Source organism: Rhinolophus sinicus, linkage group LG06 (assembly GCF_036562045.2).
Source record: "Rhinolophus sinicus isolate RSC01 linkage group LG06, ASM3656204v1, whole genome shotgun sequence".
NCBI classification, from domain to species: Eukaryota; Metazoa; Chordata; class Mammalia; order Chiroptera; family Rhinolophidae; genus Rhinolophus; species Rhinolophus sinicus.
In genome coordinates, this window is record NC_133756.1 from 22,568,934 (window position 1) to 22,585,252 (window position 16,319).

Below are 16,319 nucleotides of genomic sequence, written 5' to 3' on the forward strand. Positions count from 1 at the left end.
TTTGAGAAGTACATGGAAACTAGGACCGGCTTAGTGCAAAGCAGACGCACCTCTCCTATGGTACGCTCACTCGGGGCCATAGCTCTGAAGGGGGGAGCTCCTGCCTCCTTTAAATTATTTTTCTCTCTTTCCACAACATATGTAATTGGATTCACTTAAATGCACATATGTTGGGACTCTACAGGTGGGGCCCCAGAAATGAACTGAAAATGTCAAACCTGGAGTCACACTGGTTATACAATTAATTAAATGGTCCTGCCGGCAAACAGATTTAACCAATGGGTTCCCCAAGTGGTGAGCCTGCAGGGAGAAATGCTCTGGCCAGAGGCTGTGGGCATTTGTCCTCTTGGGAATTTATTTCTGTGAATGAATAAATTGGCATTTGGTTTATTTGGTCTCCTCTTGCCAGCATCAGAGGATAGGCCTGACCAGTTCAGGGGCTCAGACGAGGTAGAGCTTCCAAACCAGTCAGCCAAGGACCACACTCTGGGCCAGGTGAATTCACTAAGAATGATAAGAATAAACATTCATAGTTAAAAAGACAACAGGGTCAGAATTAGGGTTGTGTGATGATAGGATTTTTTTCTTCTCTGTTACCAAAAATGTTTATAATTTGCTTACCTAATTTTTTAAAGCACAAAACATCTGTAAAAGATAACTGCTAACCATCCTCCAAGGGTCAGTTCAAATGCTGGTCATGAAACTTCCCTGAATTCTGCTTCAACTGCCTGTCCACTGTTCTTTAGTCATTTACTATGAATTTATTAGGCACCTACTATGTACCAGACCGTGTGATGTTCCTGTGAAAGAGAGAAATTCATATTCTTCAGAATTCTTTTTATGGTAAGGGACTTGTCCTTGTTCATAAGAAATTCCTTGATGAGCCACTTGGACCAGAAGCTGAGCAGCACCTCCACCCCACCCCACACCAGAAACAGGGTATAAGTGGAGGTTCCTTTTGAAAGACAAGGACAGGATTTATGGCTGGTCTTGGAATAAAGGTACAGAGAAGAAAGGTGCAGGGAAAGAGAGAAAGGTGGACAAACCCTAACGTGACCCTCAGTGATCCACACCCTTGTGTAATCCCCGTCCCTGAGTGTGGGTACAATCTGTGACTTACTTCTCACTAATAAAACATGGCAAAGGCAATAGGAGGTCACGTCTATCACTATATTGTATGAGACTCTGTCATAGATAACTGGAGAGTGACGGATCATCCTCCTGGCCTTGACCAAGCAAAGATTGATGTTGGGAACTGGCCAGAGGCAGGGACCTGCAGGTGGCCTCCAGCTGATGGCCATTAAGAAGCCAGGCCCTCAGACAAATAGCCACAAGGAAAGGAATTCTTCCCTGGCCAAGCCTTCAGATGAGAACACAGCGCAGCTGACTTTGATTGCAGCCTCGTGAGATACCAAGCGGAGAATCCAACAGTTTCTGACCCATCGAAACTGGTAGATAATAAATGGAGGTTGTGTTAGGTCACTAAGTTTGTGGTAATTTGTTACCCAGCAATAGATAACTAATGAGAGAAAGAGAGAGAGAGAGAGAGAGAGAGAACCAAGCGACAGCTGAAGGGATTACATTCCTCAGTGTGATCTTGCTCCCAACTGTCAGTTAAGTTACAGAACTTAACAACCACTTGAAGCAAGGGATATGTGTGTACCTGTGATGGCTGTTCCTCATGACTTATTGTAGGAATCTGAAGACAGAGAAAAGCAAGAGGCAGTAAGCACTGGGAATTCATGGAAAAATAGGAGGTTTCGCCAGTCATGGTGTGGGGAATGGCTCTGGGCACTGGTGATGGTGTGTGACGTGGACATGTGTGGGACCTGGTCCGTGCCCCTGCGAAGGCTGCCGTGAACACAGATGTGTGGGACTCGGAGGGAGGAGCGCTACGTGCAGGTCTGTATCAGCACCAAGTGTGCCTGAGTCAGTGGACACTTTCTAGAAAAATGACCGGTAAGCTGCAGTGCTAAGTAAAAGTATGAAGGAGGAGGAGGTCGCCCCAAGGGGCTGCCTGCTGACAGCAGAAGCAGAGGAGGAGGGTTTCATGAAACTTCTCATCTGGGCCTTGGAGAAGCCTGGTCAATCTGACGTCCGTAGTATGTCAGGAGCCATGCTGGGTGCTTCAAGCACATTATCTTATTTCATTCTCAGAATAACCCTGTGAGGGAGGGCGGTGTCCTTCCCATTTTACAGATAAGGTCACTGAGGCTCCCATGCTAAGAGACTTGTTTAAGTTCATACATCTGGTGACTGACTCCAAAGCACCTGTTCTTACCCTGGAGCCTCGTGCAGATTCCCTTATTGTGACTTAAGGAGTCCCAACCGGCCAAGGGTAGGGTGCACTCAGCTGCACTGTGGCGGGCCTGTCTGTGGTGGGGGTCGGGGGGCTCAGGTTTGGTGCTGGTTTGGTGTGGATTCTAGAGAAAAGCGGCCCAAGAGCTGGAAGGTGCCAGATTGTGGGAAGAGTGATTGAACTGGGCTCCAACCCAGGCCAGCTGGCCCCACCTTCCTCCCACCAGGCCTCCTTTCTGTGGAACAAACTGTCTCTGTGACTGTCTCCCTGCCAGATGGTGAGACCCTCCCAGGCAGGCGCAGGGTCTTTTCACCCCTTGTATCAACCTCCACCATTACCACCTAGACTTCATTACATCTCTTCATCTCTCTTTGCTTGTCTATTAGATTTCCATTTCCTGCAAAAATCTGTTACGCTGACTGCCAGGTAGAGGTTAGTGTGAGTGACAAAGGGAAAATGAACCTGAGCCCCTCCTAGCATCTTACATAAAAATACAGCGATGTACATGACCCTTCTCCGTGGAGAGGTTATGATGACTGGTCCTACCCCTTGGCAGGGCACTTCTTGTTCAGTGACATGAATGGTTAGTCCAAATAAAAATGGTAGTTTATTTCTATGTCACTACTGTACAAAGAAAGGTGTCAGTACCCCATAAAGTGGTACGCCAGCTGTGACTACAAAATTCATTTAACAAACCATACTGAGTACATCCAGGGTTGCAAGCAGCATCAGTGGTGGGGACAGGTCATCACCAATAGTTATTCATAAATGAAGAGCTGGGAGCATTTCACAGACAGAAACTTGAGCTAGGTCTTGAACATAGAGTGGGACTTGACTAAGAGGAGAAGAGGGCATCCGTGGAAGGGGGAACGGCATAAGCAAAGGCGTGGAGGTAGAAAAGTTTGTGGCATGCTTAGGGACTAATGAGACGACCAGCCTGCTTTTAGGCATCTGGCATAGAGATGGGGTGGCAGGTTCTTCTGGAAAAGAAGTTAGAGAATTTAGAGTCATGAATGCCAGGCTTTGGGACCCAGACTTGCAGGTTGTTGGAACTAGAAGCAAATGTGCCTTAATGTGTGTCCTCCCACTGCCTTGGAATGATTACACTGCAGAAAACCCCTGTCTCCTGGGGTTATATCTTGGAGCCCCTGGGGACAGAAGAGCAGCAGCCAGGCCCTTTAGCTCCAGCCAGAAGGCCTGATCCCAAGACATCAGGAATTTTTTTTTTTTTTTTTTTTTTTTTAACCATTAGAACAATTCTGGTGTTTGTTTTATAACAAACCCCTGCTTGGTCCCCTTGGCAGTTCTGGTTCAGTAAGCCCAGCCTGCCATCTGAATTTTCAAAGCAGCTTTGGTGATCTTGCTCAGCCCCAAGTGACAATCCACCACACCAGAGTTGCTGCTCCTTGACCGGAAGGCCCGGACCTGGGCTGGCCAGAGCAAGAGCTCAGGGAACTGTGGGTGATGGGTGGATGGGTGGATTATGGACCAGTTGAAGCTAAAGGAAGGAAGGTTCAGGGATGGAGGCGATTGGGGCTCAGAAATCGGTCATTTTTCCCCCAAGAAAGTTTAATTCTCCCTTAGAAGGAAAAATTTAAAGCACTGCCATTTTTCAATGACACGGTTACTCTACCCCCAGCCCAAACTGTATAATAAACAAATGAAATGTATGAACATACACTGGCTTTTCTCAAGTTAATATCACATTCCATTTCCAGCCAAGACCAAGCGCTTTGGTCTGGTGGAAAGAGACCAGTACTATGAGAGCCAGGACTCGGAGAGCTGGACGGGCCCTTTGTGACAAGGTAAACTAGGTAAACTAAGGCTCAGGGCGACGGTGACTTAGCCAAGATCACATGATGATTTGTGTTGGAAGCAGGTCTGGGGCCCAGGCCTCTGACTCTCTGACTCCAGGAATTTTTTAACTCCAGCAAGTTAACTCCAGCAAGTTAAATGACTTGCTCCAGGTCACACAGCTAGGAAATGGCAGGGCAGGATGGGAACCCAGGTCTGTGTGACTGCAGGGTCCACACAAGGGCCTCTACCTTTCAGGGCTTTCTGTTCTGGGTAAGAGGTGATGCCCTGGCAGTAAGGATGGTCAGCAGTAAAGGATGGGAAAGCTGCCTAACAAGAGTCCAGTGCTTTGTTTTGTTATAAAACTGAGAAAAAAAAAGTGAAAAAAGAAAAGTCCTGTGTTTTTTCCATCGATGCCCTTATTTAGCTGCCGTGTAATTGTCTATTTTCTCATCAGTCTCCCCTCACAGCCTATGGACTCCTCAGGGACAGAAACACATCTTTGTATCTGTCACGCCCAGTATAAGGCCAAGTACCCAGAAAGCACAATGCATGATTGTTGAATTCATTAGTTCACTTGACAAGTATGAATGAGTACCTACTGTGTGCCAGGCGCTTGGCTAGGTCTAGAGTAGAACCTCAACAGAATATCATCTCTGCTTTTACCGAGTTTATGTTCCAGTGGAAGATAAGGAAACCATTCAATAATTTAATTCAGATAGAATAACAATGTATAATAAGTGCTGTACGGGGCAAGGAACAGGGCATAAGGAGGAAGAGTAAAGGTGGTGGTGAAGGGGTGGGGAGCGCCTTTCTAAAGAGGCAACATGGAGGCTGAGATCTAAAGGAAGAGGAGGAAGAGGCATAAAGCATTGGGAAGCACGTTCCAGCCAGAAGGAACAGCACGTGTGGAGACCTTGAGATGGGAAGGGTTTGGTCTGCCACCGAAACTAAAAGGCCCCTGGGACTGGAGTGAGTGGGGCACGAGATGATGTGGGGCAGAGGCTGGAGGGGTAATGCAGGGCCTTCTAACTCAGGTTAAGGATGTGAGGGTTTATTCTAAATGCCATGGAAGCCACTGAAGGGTTTTCGGTAAATAAGTGACATGGCTCAATCAGCTTTTCACAAAATCATTCTGCCCACTGTGTGGAGAATGCATCGGAGGGGAACAAGAACCGACGTGAGGCCAGGGAGGTTACTGTGGCGTCAGACCTGCGTGGTGGGGATGAAGCTGGGTTCTATTTAGGAGGAAGAATCTGGTGCAAAGGGAATAGCAAGGAGGCTTGAATAACTGGGTAGATGGAACTACCATTTACTGACAAACAGAAAACAGAAGAAGGAGCTAGTTTGCTAAATAAAATCTTAAGGTGGTTATGCTAAATTTGAAATGCTTGTGAAACACCCAGTGGAGATGTCAAGTAATAGTTTGAGTGTGGAGCTAAGAGGAGAAGCCCTGGAGGGAGATCTATGTTGGGGAGAGTTGGACTTGTAGGTGGGCATTAAAGCCCTGAGGACAGATGAGAAAAGGCCTGAGAAATTGCAACGTTTAGAGAGTGAATAGAGAGAGTGGGGTGGAGGGGCAGAGGGCAGGCAAAGAGCCAGGAGAGTGTAAGGCGATAAGAAAGAGTATTTCAGGAGGGAAAGAGTGATTAGAGGCTGTACCAAGTGTATCAACTGCTGTGGAAAGGTCACGTAGAGCAACAACTGAGAGTGTCGTTTGGATTTAGCAACATGGGGGCAACTGGTGACCTTGACAGATTCACGGACCCAGTGAATGATTCAGGAGATGTATAAAGAGGAGACAACAACAAGAATGGGTTGAGAAATCAGGGAAAGCTGCCAGAAGGAGGTGGCATTTCAGTAGAACCTTGAAGTCTGAGTCCTGAGAGACCTAAATGTTGTCTACAAGAAGCTGAGCTGTGTTTGACAAGGCCACCCTGCAAGGAGCAGACAGTGCCATTAACTGGCCTCCCAGCCTGAGGAGCACTATCTCCAGGACACTAGAGGGAAATGTGGAGGAGCTGGCTCACTCCTCAGTAGCAGGGAGGCTGATGACCCTGCCCCAGGGGACAGAGCCCATCATACCCCCCCACCCCCACACACAGGATTCACTTCCCTCCCTGCAGAGAAGTCCTGGGAGGTAAGGATTCTAAACCTATGGCCTCAGAGCAAAGGGCTCTTAGACACCATCTGGAACAGCCAGTTCACTACACATCTGGAAAATCTGAGACCTAGAGAGGGGTAGGGGCTTGCCCAAGGTCACACAGCACATCAGTATAGAGACCAGGTGATCTCCTACGATTTCCTATGGCTATCGCTCTAGTGGGTGAAGTCTCAATTCTTTAGCGTAGCACTCAAGGTCTTTCCTGATTGAGTAAGAATCCATCCTCCAACTTCATCTCCCACCATCTTTCCCTCACACCCTGTTATCCAGCCCCCTGAATATTTGGCACACCCAAATATATAGCCTCCTGTAGTCCACACGACAATGCTTGGGAGTAGGTGTTGTTCCCATTTTACAGATGAGAAAACTGAGGCTCAGAGAAGTTTGATAACCTGTCCAAGGTTGCACAGCCAGTGCAGTACACTGCTGAGCCAGGACATCATCTCATGAGTGTCTCCAAAGTCATCTTTTCCCCACACCCTGCTGCACTCACCATAGAGCCCCTCCTTTGGAAAGCAATCCCTGAACCCCTAGCCCCAAGCTACTTTGGAGTCAGGTCCCTTCCTATGACTCCAAATCACTTGTTCAAGTGACTAAAACGTTCATTGAATGGGACTGAGATAACGTGCCACTGAGCAACACAGACTCCAGCGGCCCATAAAGGCTGCTCCCAGGCCTGCATCCACCCACAACAGGAGCAGGGCACGGACAGCACCTGTACAGAATCCTCTTCCCACCTCGCCCAGACCTCCCAGCCAGACACCCTGCCCCTCACCTGGAGACCACCAGCGGCAGGATCAGCATCTTCAACATCCTCATCAAGAGCTCTCCAGGGAACTGGAAGTAACTAATTTCCTAAAAACACAGCAAGAGCTGGGGTTACAGTAGGCGGTGCGGACTTCACAGCTGGCTCAGTCCTTTATAACCTCCAGGCACTATTTTGTCTGCACTCTCCTACCTAGCATATAGACAACAGAATCTTGGAGAAAGCACTGGCTTTTGGAGCTAACCAAACATGGGTTCTGATCTTGTCCCCCTAACCATAACTACCGTGTTTCTCTGAAAATAAGACCTAGCCAGACAATAAGCTTTAATGTGTCTTTTGGAGCAAAAATTAATATAAGACCCGGTATTATTATATTATATTATATTATATTATATTATATTATATTATATTATATTATATTATATTATATTATACTATATTATATTATACTATACTATATTATATTGTATTATAAGACCCGGTCTTATACTATAGTAAAATAAAACTGGGTCTTATATTAATTTTTGCTCCAAAAGACACATTAGAGCTGATGGTCCGGCTAGGTCTTATTTTCGGGGAAACATGGTAGCTGTGTTGCCTTAAGCAAGTTACTCCATCTCTCTGAGGTTTTCTCACCTGTAACATAAGGGTAATAACCACTTCATAGGGTCATTGGGAGGTTTAAATGAGAGGATGCAGATAAAGCACTTGGCAGAGCGCCTGGTTGAGAATAAATGTTCAGTAATCACAATAAATAACAGCTCTCCACCACCTCTGCACCCTTCACCAGCCTATCCTTGGTATAAATCTGTCTCATGTAGAAGGTGGTAAGTGACTAAAGGACAGGGTTGTATACTGTTCACATATTCATTCAATCCATACTGTGCCAGGCATCATACTGGGTACCCCAAAATGAACTAGACATGGTCCCTGCCCAGGAGAAGTTCTCAGTCTAGTTTATAAGGAGACAGACTCATAAACAGACCATGCCATTCTTGAGTCAGTTTCTAGCCATATTGGGTCCATTCTGTAGCACGCCCCCACCCTCTTCACAGATTTTTACTAGCCCCTCACAGCAGGTCTCATTTAAAATGCTGAAAGAGAATGAGATTGGGCTGATGAGACACCGTTCCGTATAAAGAGCCCTTACTGGGCAGAGACCTTACACTGGGCCTCCTCATGGGCTGCTGGTTCCAGCCTATCCATGGGGACTTGGATTAGGGCGCTAAATCCTTAGCCAATCAACTGTCTGCAGAGTAATCCATCACATGGCCGAAACTGACAACTGAAGTGGAAGGCGCCACTAAGCCCAGTAAAATTTAAATTTCAGATAAACAACAAATGTTTGCTCTTTACTTATACTAAACAGTATTTCTAGTTTATCTGAAATTCAAATTCAACCCGGTGTGCTGTTTTTAAATTTAATTTAATTTAATTCAGTGTTGCTGTTTCTGGCAACCGTAGTTTGAGGCCACTTTCCTCAGAGGGTCAGGTTGTGGGTGAGGCCAGTCCATGGACTTTCAAACACCACCCAAGTTAAAGTTTTGTACTTGCAGCTATCTTTTTTTTTTTTTTTTTTTTTTTTTAAACCAAAGCCAAACATAACACTTGGTTAATGGTCTGATATTTGAAAAGTCCCAAATCATAGAATTTTGGTGCAGAGAAGGGGTTTTAAAAATCTTCTAGCTCAGCTGACTCATTTTGTAGATGAGGAAACTGAGCCAGAAAGGGAGGTGACTTGCCCCCCACATTGAGTTAGCAACAGTGCAGGACAGGAAATCAGGCCTCCTCACCCCATTCTCCTGCCATTTACAACACACCAAAAAATCTACTTTTAAAAATATACCTACCATACTATGTATTTTTAATTAATTTTAATCTATGTGTATACTTTTTAATTTAAGTAGCACTATACTGATAAAAAGGCAGCCCCTTCCTCACGCATCTCTATCCCCACCCCAACTTCCCAGGAGTCAATATCTTCACCTCCTCTAGCTGTTTCCCTTAGTGTTATTAGTTCTAAATACTATGGTTATAATACTATTTCTAGATGTATCTTTTTGACATCTATTAACTTCCCTGCCATGACAGATGAAGACTCCATTCCCTTTTTCCTCCTACCATTTCACCACTATACCAATTCTTGATTAGATTAACAGTCCAGGTTTATAATATTTTGATCATAAAATATTGTCCACTGTTGAGAAAAGTAAAACGCTACAACCATGCCTCCTTTTGATACAACCTTCATTTTTATTTTCCTTGAAGTTAATAATTGACTGATTTTTCATTTGCCTTGTTTTCTATGGATCACTCACTAATTTCTTCCAAATGCTTTAACATCTCTTTTGAAATGCCTAACAATAGTATTTTTTGTATACTCATGCACGTCAGTTCTATTTTATGTCCTCTGAGACCTCAGTCTAAGATCTCCATCTTCCTGTTCCAGTTTGGACAGATTGCTGTCTAGGCCCAGTGGTTGTCCCAGATCTCCTCTTCGCTGTTATTCTGGAACTTTCTCCTGTATAGGATCCCCTTTTGCCTGGATCCCTTGTCTTCTTGTTTTATTTCCTTGTTTTGCTGGAACATCTCTTTTGGTAGCTTCCACAGTAAGGGTGAATGGGAGAGAAACTTCTGAGTCCTTACATAAGTAAAAATGTGTTTATTCTACACTTAACCTCTGATAATAGTGTGGCTATACTATATAAGAGTCTTAGTTTAAAAGAATATTCCCTCTACATGTCAAAGGTATACTTGTCTTATTCTCTCAGAACCATTTAAGAATCATGTGTTTATTTCCATTTTCTGTAATTTTAAGATGCTATAACATGGTATTTTCTCTCTCTCTCTCTCTCTCTCTCTCTCTCTCTCTCTCTCTCTCTCTCCTAAAATTTGCAGTGCTGTGCATAGATTTCATTGCTGAGAACTTTCTTGTCTTCCCTGTGAATTTTTTTTCTGTTAGCTTTCTCTAAAGCTCTCATTAGAGAGTTGGGTGATGGACATTCTAATTTTCTTATATTTTCTTTTTCCATCTTCATCTCTTTTTTTTTACTCTCTGAGAGATTTCTGCAACTTTATCCCAGCTATTGATATTTTTACTTTGGCTTACCTATTTTTAGTTTCCAAAAGCTCTTTCTTGTTCTCGGGTTGTTTCTTCTTTTTGCATCCCATTTTATTTTATAGTCACTATACCGTTTCTCATATCTTTGAAGAACTTAAAAAAATTTTTAAAAGTTTTCTTCTACCGCTTGCATTGTCTCTGCTTCATTAGAGACCCTCTTTTCTGTTTGTTTAGTTTCTGTCTTTCACGTTAGAAGCTTTGACTTTGGCTTTCTGCTCATATGTAAGTGTGAGACATTAAAATTCTGTGTACATGAGTAGAACTTGTCAACTGATGGCTCCTCAAAGAAGGGTGATGCTTGATGATGTTTTTTTTTTTTTTCCACGGGGGGTAGGGTGGGATAGGGGAAGAATCTCCTTTACATCAGAATTTGGAGATCTTTTCTCTGAGGCTTCAGTGAGAGAAATCTCTTCCTGGGTGGTGTGCCTGTGCCTAAGCCCAGCTGACAGCCATCTTATGGGGATCTCACACTCAGAACACAGATGTCCACTAATTCATTTACAGTATGAGCCTCACCACCTTCCCTCCCCCAACACACACAGGTGGGCCTAATACCCTAAGTCAAGCTTCTCTGGTTCCTTGGGGCAAGCAGTGGGGTAGAGGTGGGTGGATGAGGAGTCTGCTGATTACATGAACTGGAAGGGACCTAGGGGTCCTAACTGCTCCAACCGGTTCTGACCAAAGTTCCGACCAATGTCTCTGATCTCACCTCTATGCTTCACCCCTGCCTCCTGCCACACCTGCACCTTCAAGTCCAGAGTTCTTGTGGAGTTCTCCAAGACGAGCTAATGTGGTATGTACTTCTAGAGACACAGATTTTAGCTTTTAGTGCTGTCCTAGATGAGCTCATTCAACTCTATCCACTTCCCATTTTGCCTAATGTATTGTAGTCATTTGACTTTTCTCAACTGTCTTCTTTTATATTCTCCTTGTTCTTGGGGGTCCGTATCTTTTTCCACTACAATTTTGGTGAATTCCAGGAAAGAAAGGAAAATGGGTACAATTGTAAATTCACCATGGTTTAACTAGCACTCTCAAAATGACCTATATGTTTAAATGCGATGCTGATTTCAAAAAAAAAAATTCCAAGTCTTGTGATTTTGTAAGTTCTTTTCTCAAATAGGACATTCTACCATTTTGCAAATTGTTTATGATTTTTGCTTGTTGCGTAAGCTCACAAAATAAGAAGGGTTTGGTTTCTGAGTCACAGGCAGAGATCAAACAAACAACTCCTGGATTTCAAAGTAAGATGCTGAAAAAGCCAACTCCTGCCAAATAATTGTTCTAAGACTCCACATCCTTCAGTTTATCTGGCAGGTTGGTTAATCCAGACGGGAACACATTTGAATTTCCAAACAGATGGGGAAGGCAGCTTTTGGGGAAGGAGGCCCCAGATGAGTTTGGCTTTTAATAACAGGCATTCCAATTTGTTTTCACAACATAATCTTCTTGCAGGAAATATATTGTTGTTGTTGAGGAAAATTAAAGAAAGTAGATAGCAGATTGTTTGTGTCGTTGCCAGTTTAATTCAGCCGTTGAGGGTTCTCTCTGTGACAAGCACTGAACTAGGCTCCCATTTTGATTCAATAAAGCCCATGTGATATTCAGCAAGTCGAAATCTGATGGGAGAAATAGACTCCTACACAAATGGCTCTGAAGCAAGACAGCGAGCAGCTGGTTACAGTGGAGGGTGAGCGCGGGCTGAGTATGGGAGAGTATTATTTCAGATATGGGTAGGTCTGGAAGAATTTTTGTAAGATACGGAATAGAAGATGGTCTTGATAAAGGTAGGGCTTGGGCAGGTAGCTAAGAGATGGAGGAGGAAAGTAACATGCACTAAGAACCCACTATATGCCAGGCACTGATGAATCCTTGTTTACTCTTCACAACAATTCTAGTGCCCCGCGCCCCACAACTCTATTTTTCAGACAAGAAAATTGACGCCCAGAAAGAATATAGGATTTTGCATAGGGCCGCTCAGCCACTTACTGGTAGAGTCAAAGTTCAGGGTTTCTCTGCCTCCAGAGTTCATCCTTTTCCCTAAATAACTGATCGTGGTAACTTACCAGTGTTACTACAGTAATAGTGGCTCAATTCCCAGGGAGGGGGTGTTTTGCTTTTAATGGAAGACAAAATCTGATGCCTTGAACTTCAGTCGTAGAGTTCATATTAGATATCGGTGAACTACAGGAAGAGAAATTTTCTGAAATAGGGAATTTTTCAGGAGCCCATTGGCAAAGACTCTCTCCTTGACCAAACTTTAGACAGGATACTCCGGGTCCTCTTTCTGATTAGGCCTCATCCTTGGGAATTGTCTTCAACCTGCCTAGCCCAGTTGTAGCAAAAAATCCTGCTGAGTCAGTTTAGTGAGAATCCCCCAATCAGCCTTCAACCAGAATCCTGTAATTTTTCTCTCAATTGATCCCCTCACTATGCTCATTGGCTATAAATCCCAAAGTGTCTTTGTTGTATTCGGAGTTAAGCCTGATCTCTCTCCCATATTATAGTCTCCACACCTACACACGATCACAATAGTCCTGACAGTCTTCTTTACTGTTTTAACAAGTATTAAAATAACTTTTTTAGCACCCTGTGACTGTCCCCTCCTCTCCTGTAGGAGATGGGTACTCAGAGGGAAAAGGGTCCTCTCCAAGGCAAGGCCTCTTCGCCCTTGCAGGTACATAGGCCAGAACCCTGGGGATTTGCCTTGCTTCCCTGTCCCCCAACCCCACATCCAATCAGCCACCACGTCCTGAATTTTGGAAACAGTTCTCATATCTGTCCCATTCATCCCTATTGTTAAGTCTCACCCCTGCAGCTGCCTCCTCACTTGGCCCCCTGCCTGTCCCACCACTACCCTATCCTTCACTAAGCCCCAGAGGGATCTGTCCAAGCTCAGATCTGACCATATCACTTCCTTGCTCAGAGCTTCTCACGCTGCCTCAGGTGCATGCGTGGTGATGGGATATGGAGGCCTGATGGTCCCTGTCCTCCAGCCCCTGCTTCACGGTGTGCGTTCCAGCCCCTGTAAACAGCTTGCTCCACACACTCCCAAATCTTTCCTGCCGCTGTGCCTTGCTCCTGCTGTCACCTCTGCCTAGAATACTCTTTCTGGGTTTCTATTTATACAAGCTGCTTTAGGAGGTATTGTCTGATGCCCACCTCGCACTTTTACAGGACCCCATTCTTCCCAGTCACACAGCTCTTAGCCCTGCGGTTATTCTAATCAGGAATCCTTGCCTCTCATTCACCTGGTGATGCCGATTTGTAACTATTTCCTCAGCCATTTTATTGCATGTTACTCTAGTTCTGTGATGTATTTTACACACCCATTTTACAGATGACAGAACTGGGATCCAGAGAGGTAAAGTGACACTGTCATGTCATCAGGGAGTCATGGAGAGGGAAGGTAACCTCCAGATCCCTCAGGCCCACACACCCCTCCTACAGGGGGACCCTGTGATGCCCCAGGTGGCTGACCTGTGGTGAGAGGCGTCGGGTCCTCAGGAAGAAGCCGAGGAGGCAGCCCACGGTGACCGATAGCACAGACAGGATGAGCAGTCCATTCCTCTTGCACACATCCCTCCCTCGTGCCAGGATGGCACCTGGCACCATGGTGAGCCCAGCCTGCTGGCACGGGGCACAGCACCATTCCATGCACGTGAAGCCAAAAGGGGGCACAGGGTCCTAGCTGGAGGCTTTGGCTCCTCAGCAGGCGGGTGGTCAGGGTTGCTAAGCACCAGTTGCCAGCCTGACAGCCATGGCCTGCGTGGCTGCCCCAGAGGGAAGCAGCAATCCTATTACCAGCTACATCATTAAGAGCCAGGAGCAGATTAAGGCCTGGGAAATTAGAGCAGGCCACGTGGTCTGGGGGCTCGGACCTCAAAGTCAAGCGCTCCTCTTAAGCCGGGGAGGAGACCAGGGCTGGTGGGAAGAGCAAGAGGAACATTTGCTTGGTTGGTTTGATTTTTACCCCCACGTCACTCCAGAAAGAATTGAAGGCAAGACAATAAGATACTAGTTTGTTGCCAATTAATTGCTAATACTAATTAAGCACTTATTATGCACCAGGTGCTGTTCTAGAAGCACATTACTTGTATTAGCACTTTTAATCATAGCATCAATCCCAAAAAGTACTATAAGTATCATTTTACAGGTGAAGAGACTGAGGCAAAGAGAAGTTGAATAACAAGTATGAGCCGGGTGCCAGGCCTGCTCTTGTTGCCTTATCTGTGCAAATAACAGGGAATCATCCTGACGACCTAGGATTCCAACTTTCATTTTACTGACAGGGAGACTGAGACCCCAGGAGCCAGAGTCCCTGGGCCAAAGTCACAGAGCTCGCAAGAAGCAGAGTGGAATTCAGGCCTGTGTTGGTTTAGTTTTCACCACATGCACCAGTGGATGGGCTCAAAGGTGCTTAGCCTTTGAATTGTGGGCAATTTAGGATTTAAGCCAGTGGACCTGAGTTCCAACTTGGGCCCTGACACATTCTGTGGTGGGTTTCCTTCAGGGCTGCTTTAAGCCTAAAGCTGGGACCCCTATAGGTTCTCAGGGCCTTTTATTTTTAAAGATGACAGAGCCCAAGGGAACTACATTCAAGTCCCAGCTCTGCCACTTACTAGTTGTGTGAACCTAGATAAGCCATTTAAGCTCACTGTGCCTCAGTTTCCCCATCTGTAAAACAGACATAATATAATAATATAGCATTTACTTTATTAGGGCTGATGCAACATCCCATCAAGAGAATATTTGTGAAAGCAATGGTGAGCTATAAAGTGTCGAACAGGGATTATCATCTACATTTAGCGTTTTTAGAGAACGGTTTTCTTTTTGCTATTTCTTGTGGCCTGGCCTGCCCTTTAAAGCCAGAGGGAATTAACTCTTGTCTATTTCACCAGGAATCTGTAATCTCATTAGGGGCAGTCAGGCCAGGTGGCAGCAGGGAGCAGCCTGTTTGTGGTGTGTATGCTGGGTGCACACAAGGGCTGCCTCCACTGACAAAGGGGAGGGTGTGGAGGATGGAGAGGACCAGGGGCTAAGGAACTGCTGGGGGTCCAGGTGGAGGGCACTGGGATGCAGCCCCAAAGCCATGGGCAGAGCTCCGACTGGCAGGGGACCCTCAGATTCCAGTCTCAATTTAACCAGCTTTGTGACTCTGCCCTCTTTGGGCCTCAGTCTTGCCCTCTGTAGAACGAGAGAAACCAGGTAGGTGCTTTCGGGTAGGTGCTTTCTAAGGATCCCTCAGTTCAACAAGCAACCTTCAAAAGCCCAGCTCTTTGCCAGTTGCTTTGGGGATGTGGGTATGGGGTAGATACAAGTCTGAGAGTTTTATTTTTTTCCTTTAATTCCAACTCTTAAGACCAAGAATTTCCTGACATATCTTCAACTCCAACAAATACCCGTTTTCCAATTAATCAAGTGGTTTAGTTACTGTCTAGAAGAGACATTCTGAGTGGATATTTGGGTTTGCGTTTAGATCAATGTCCAGGCCTGGCCTTTAGCTATCCCGTGAAGTAGGTTAGTCTTGCTTTCCACTTCAGCTCCAAGACTCATTCCCGTGATTCCCGTGGTGCCCCCACAACTGTTCTGCCTCCTGTCCCTCCCCCTCCAACACCACCACCACCTGCCTCCCAGACTCCAGGCCTTACTTTCTGTTGTCCTCACTGTCTTCAACAGAGGAAATTACAACTCATATAGCACCATCTCATGTCACCCCTTCTGGGTACTGGGAACACAGCAATGACTTGACACAGTAGTTGCCTTCAGGAAGCTTATAAGAAGATTGAGAGGCTCTAAGAAAGGACTAATTCACACTAAAGTGTAAGTGACTGATAATGAGCTTGCTAAGGATATTGGCAAATCAAATCGAAAGGCTCCCAGATAAGAACCCTTCAATAGCTCCCCATTGCCCACAGAATCAGTTGCTTTACACTGTCTTAGATATGCAAATTTTTTCCATAATTAAAAACAAGTTGAGAAATGCTGGATGAAACAAAGTTAAGCAGGTTCTTTACTCCAGGACAGCTCAAAGTCAGATTGATCAAGTTGAAATCTTAGCTCTACTACTAAATGTGTGACCTGGGACATATTTCTTAACTTCTCTATAAAATAGAAATAACACAACAGTATGTAGTTAATAGGGTTGTGATGGGGGTCAAATATGGGAATGCCT

At 45.3% G+C, this 16,319-nt stretch overlaps 1 protein-coding gene across 2 annotated transcripts in view; it reads right to left on the reverse strand.

The window, feature by feature from the left end:
* SLC1A7 (solute carrier family 1 member 7) overlaps positions 1 to 13,925 on the reverse strand; it is a 46,413-nt gene extending 32,488 nt beyond the window's left edge. For both annotated transcript variants that reach the window (XM_019742840.2, XM_074334739.1), the window contains exons 1-2: positions 13,625 to 13,925; positions 7,033 to 7,112 (exon numbers count right to left, since the gene is read on the reverse strand). In XM_019742840.2, coding sequence (XP_019598399.2) covers positions 7,033 to 7,112; positions 13,625 to 13,801 — 257 coding nt within the window. In that variant the 5' untranslated portion in view covers positions 13,802 to 13,925. The remainder of the gene's footprint in view (positions 1 to 7,032; positions 7,113 to 13,624) is intronic.
* Positions 13,926 to 16,319: the final 2,394 nt, after the last annotated feature.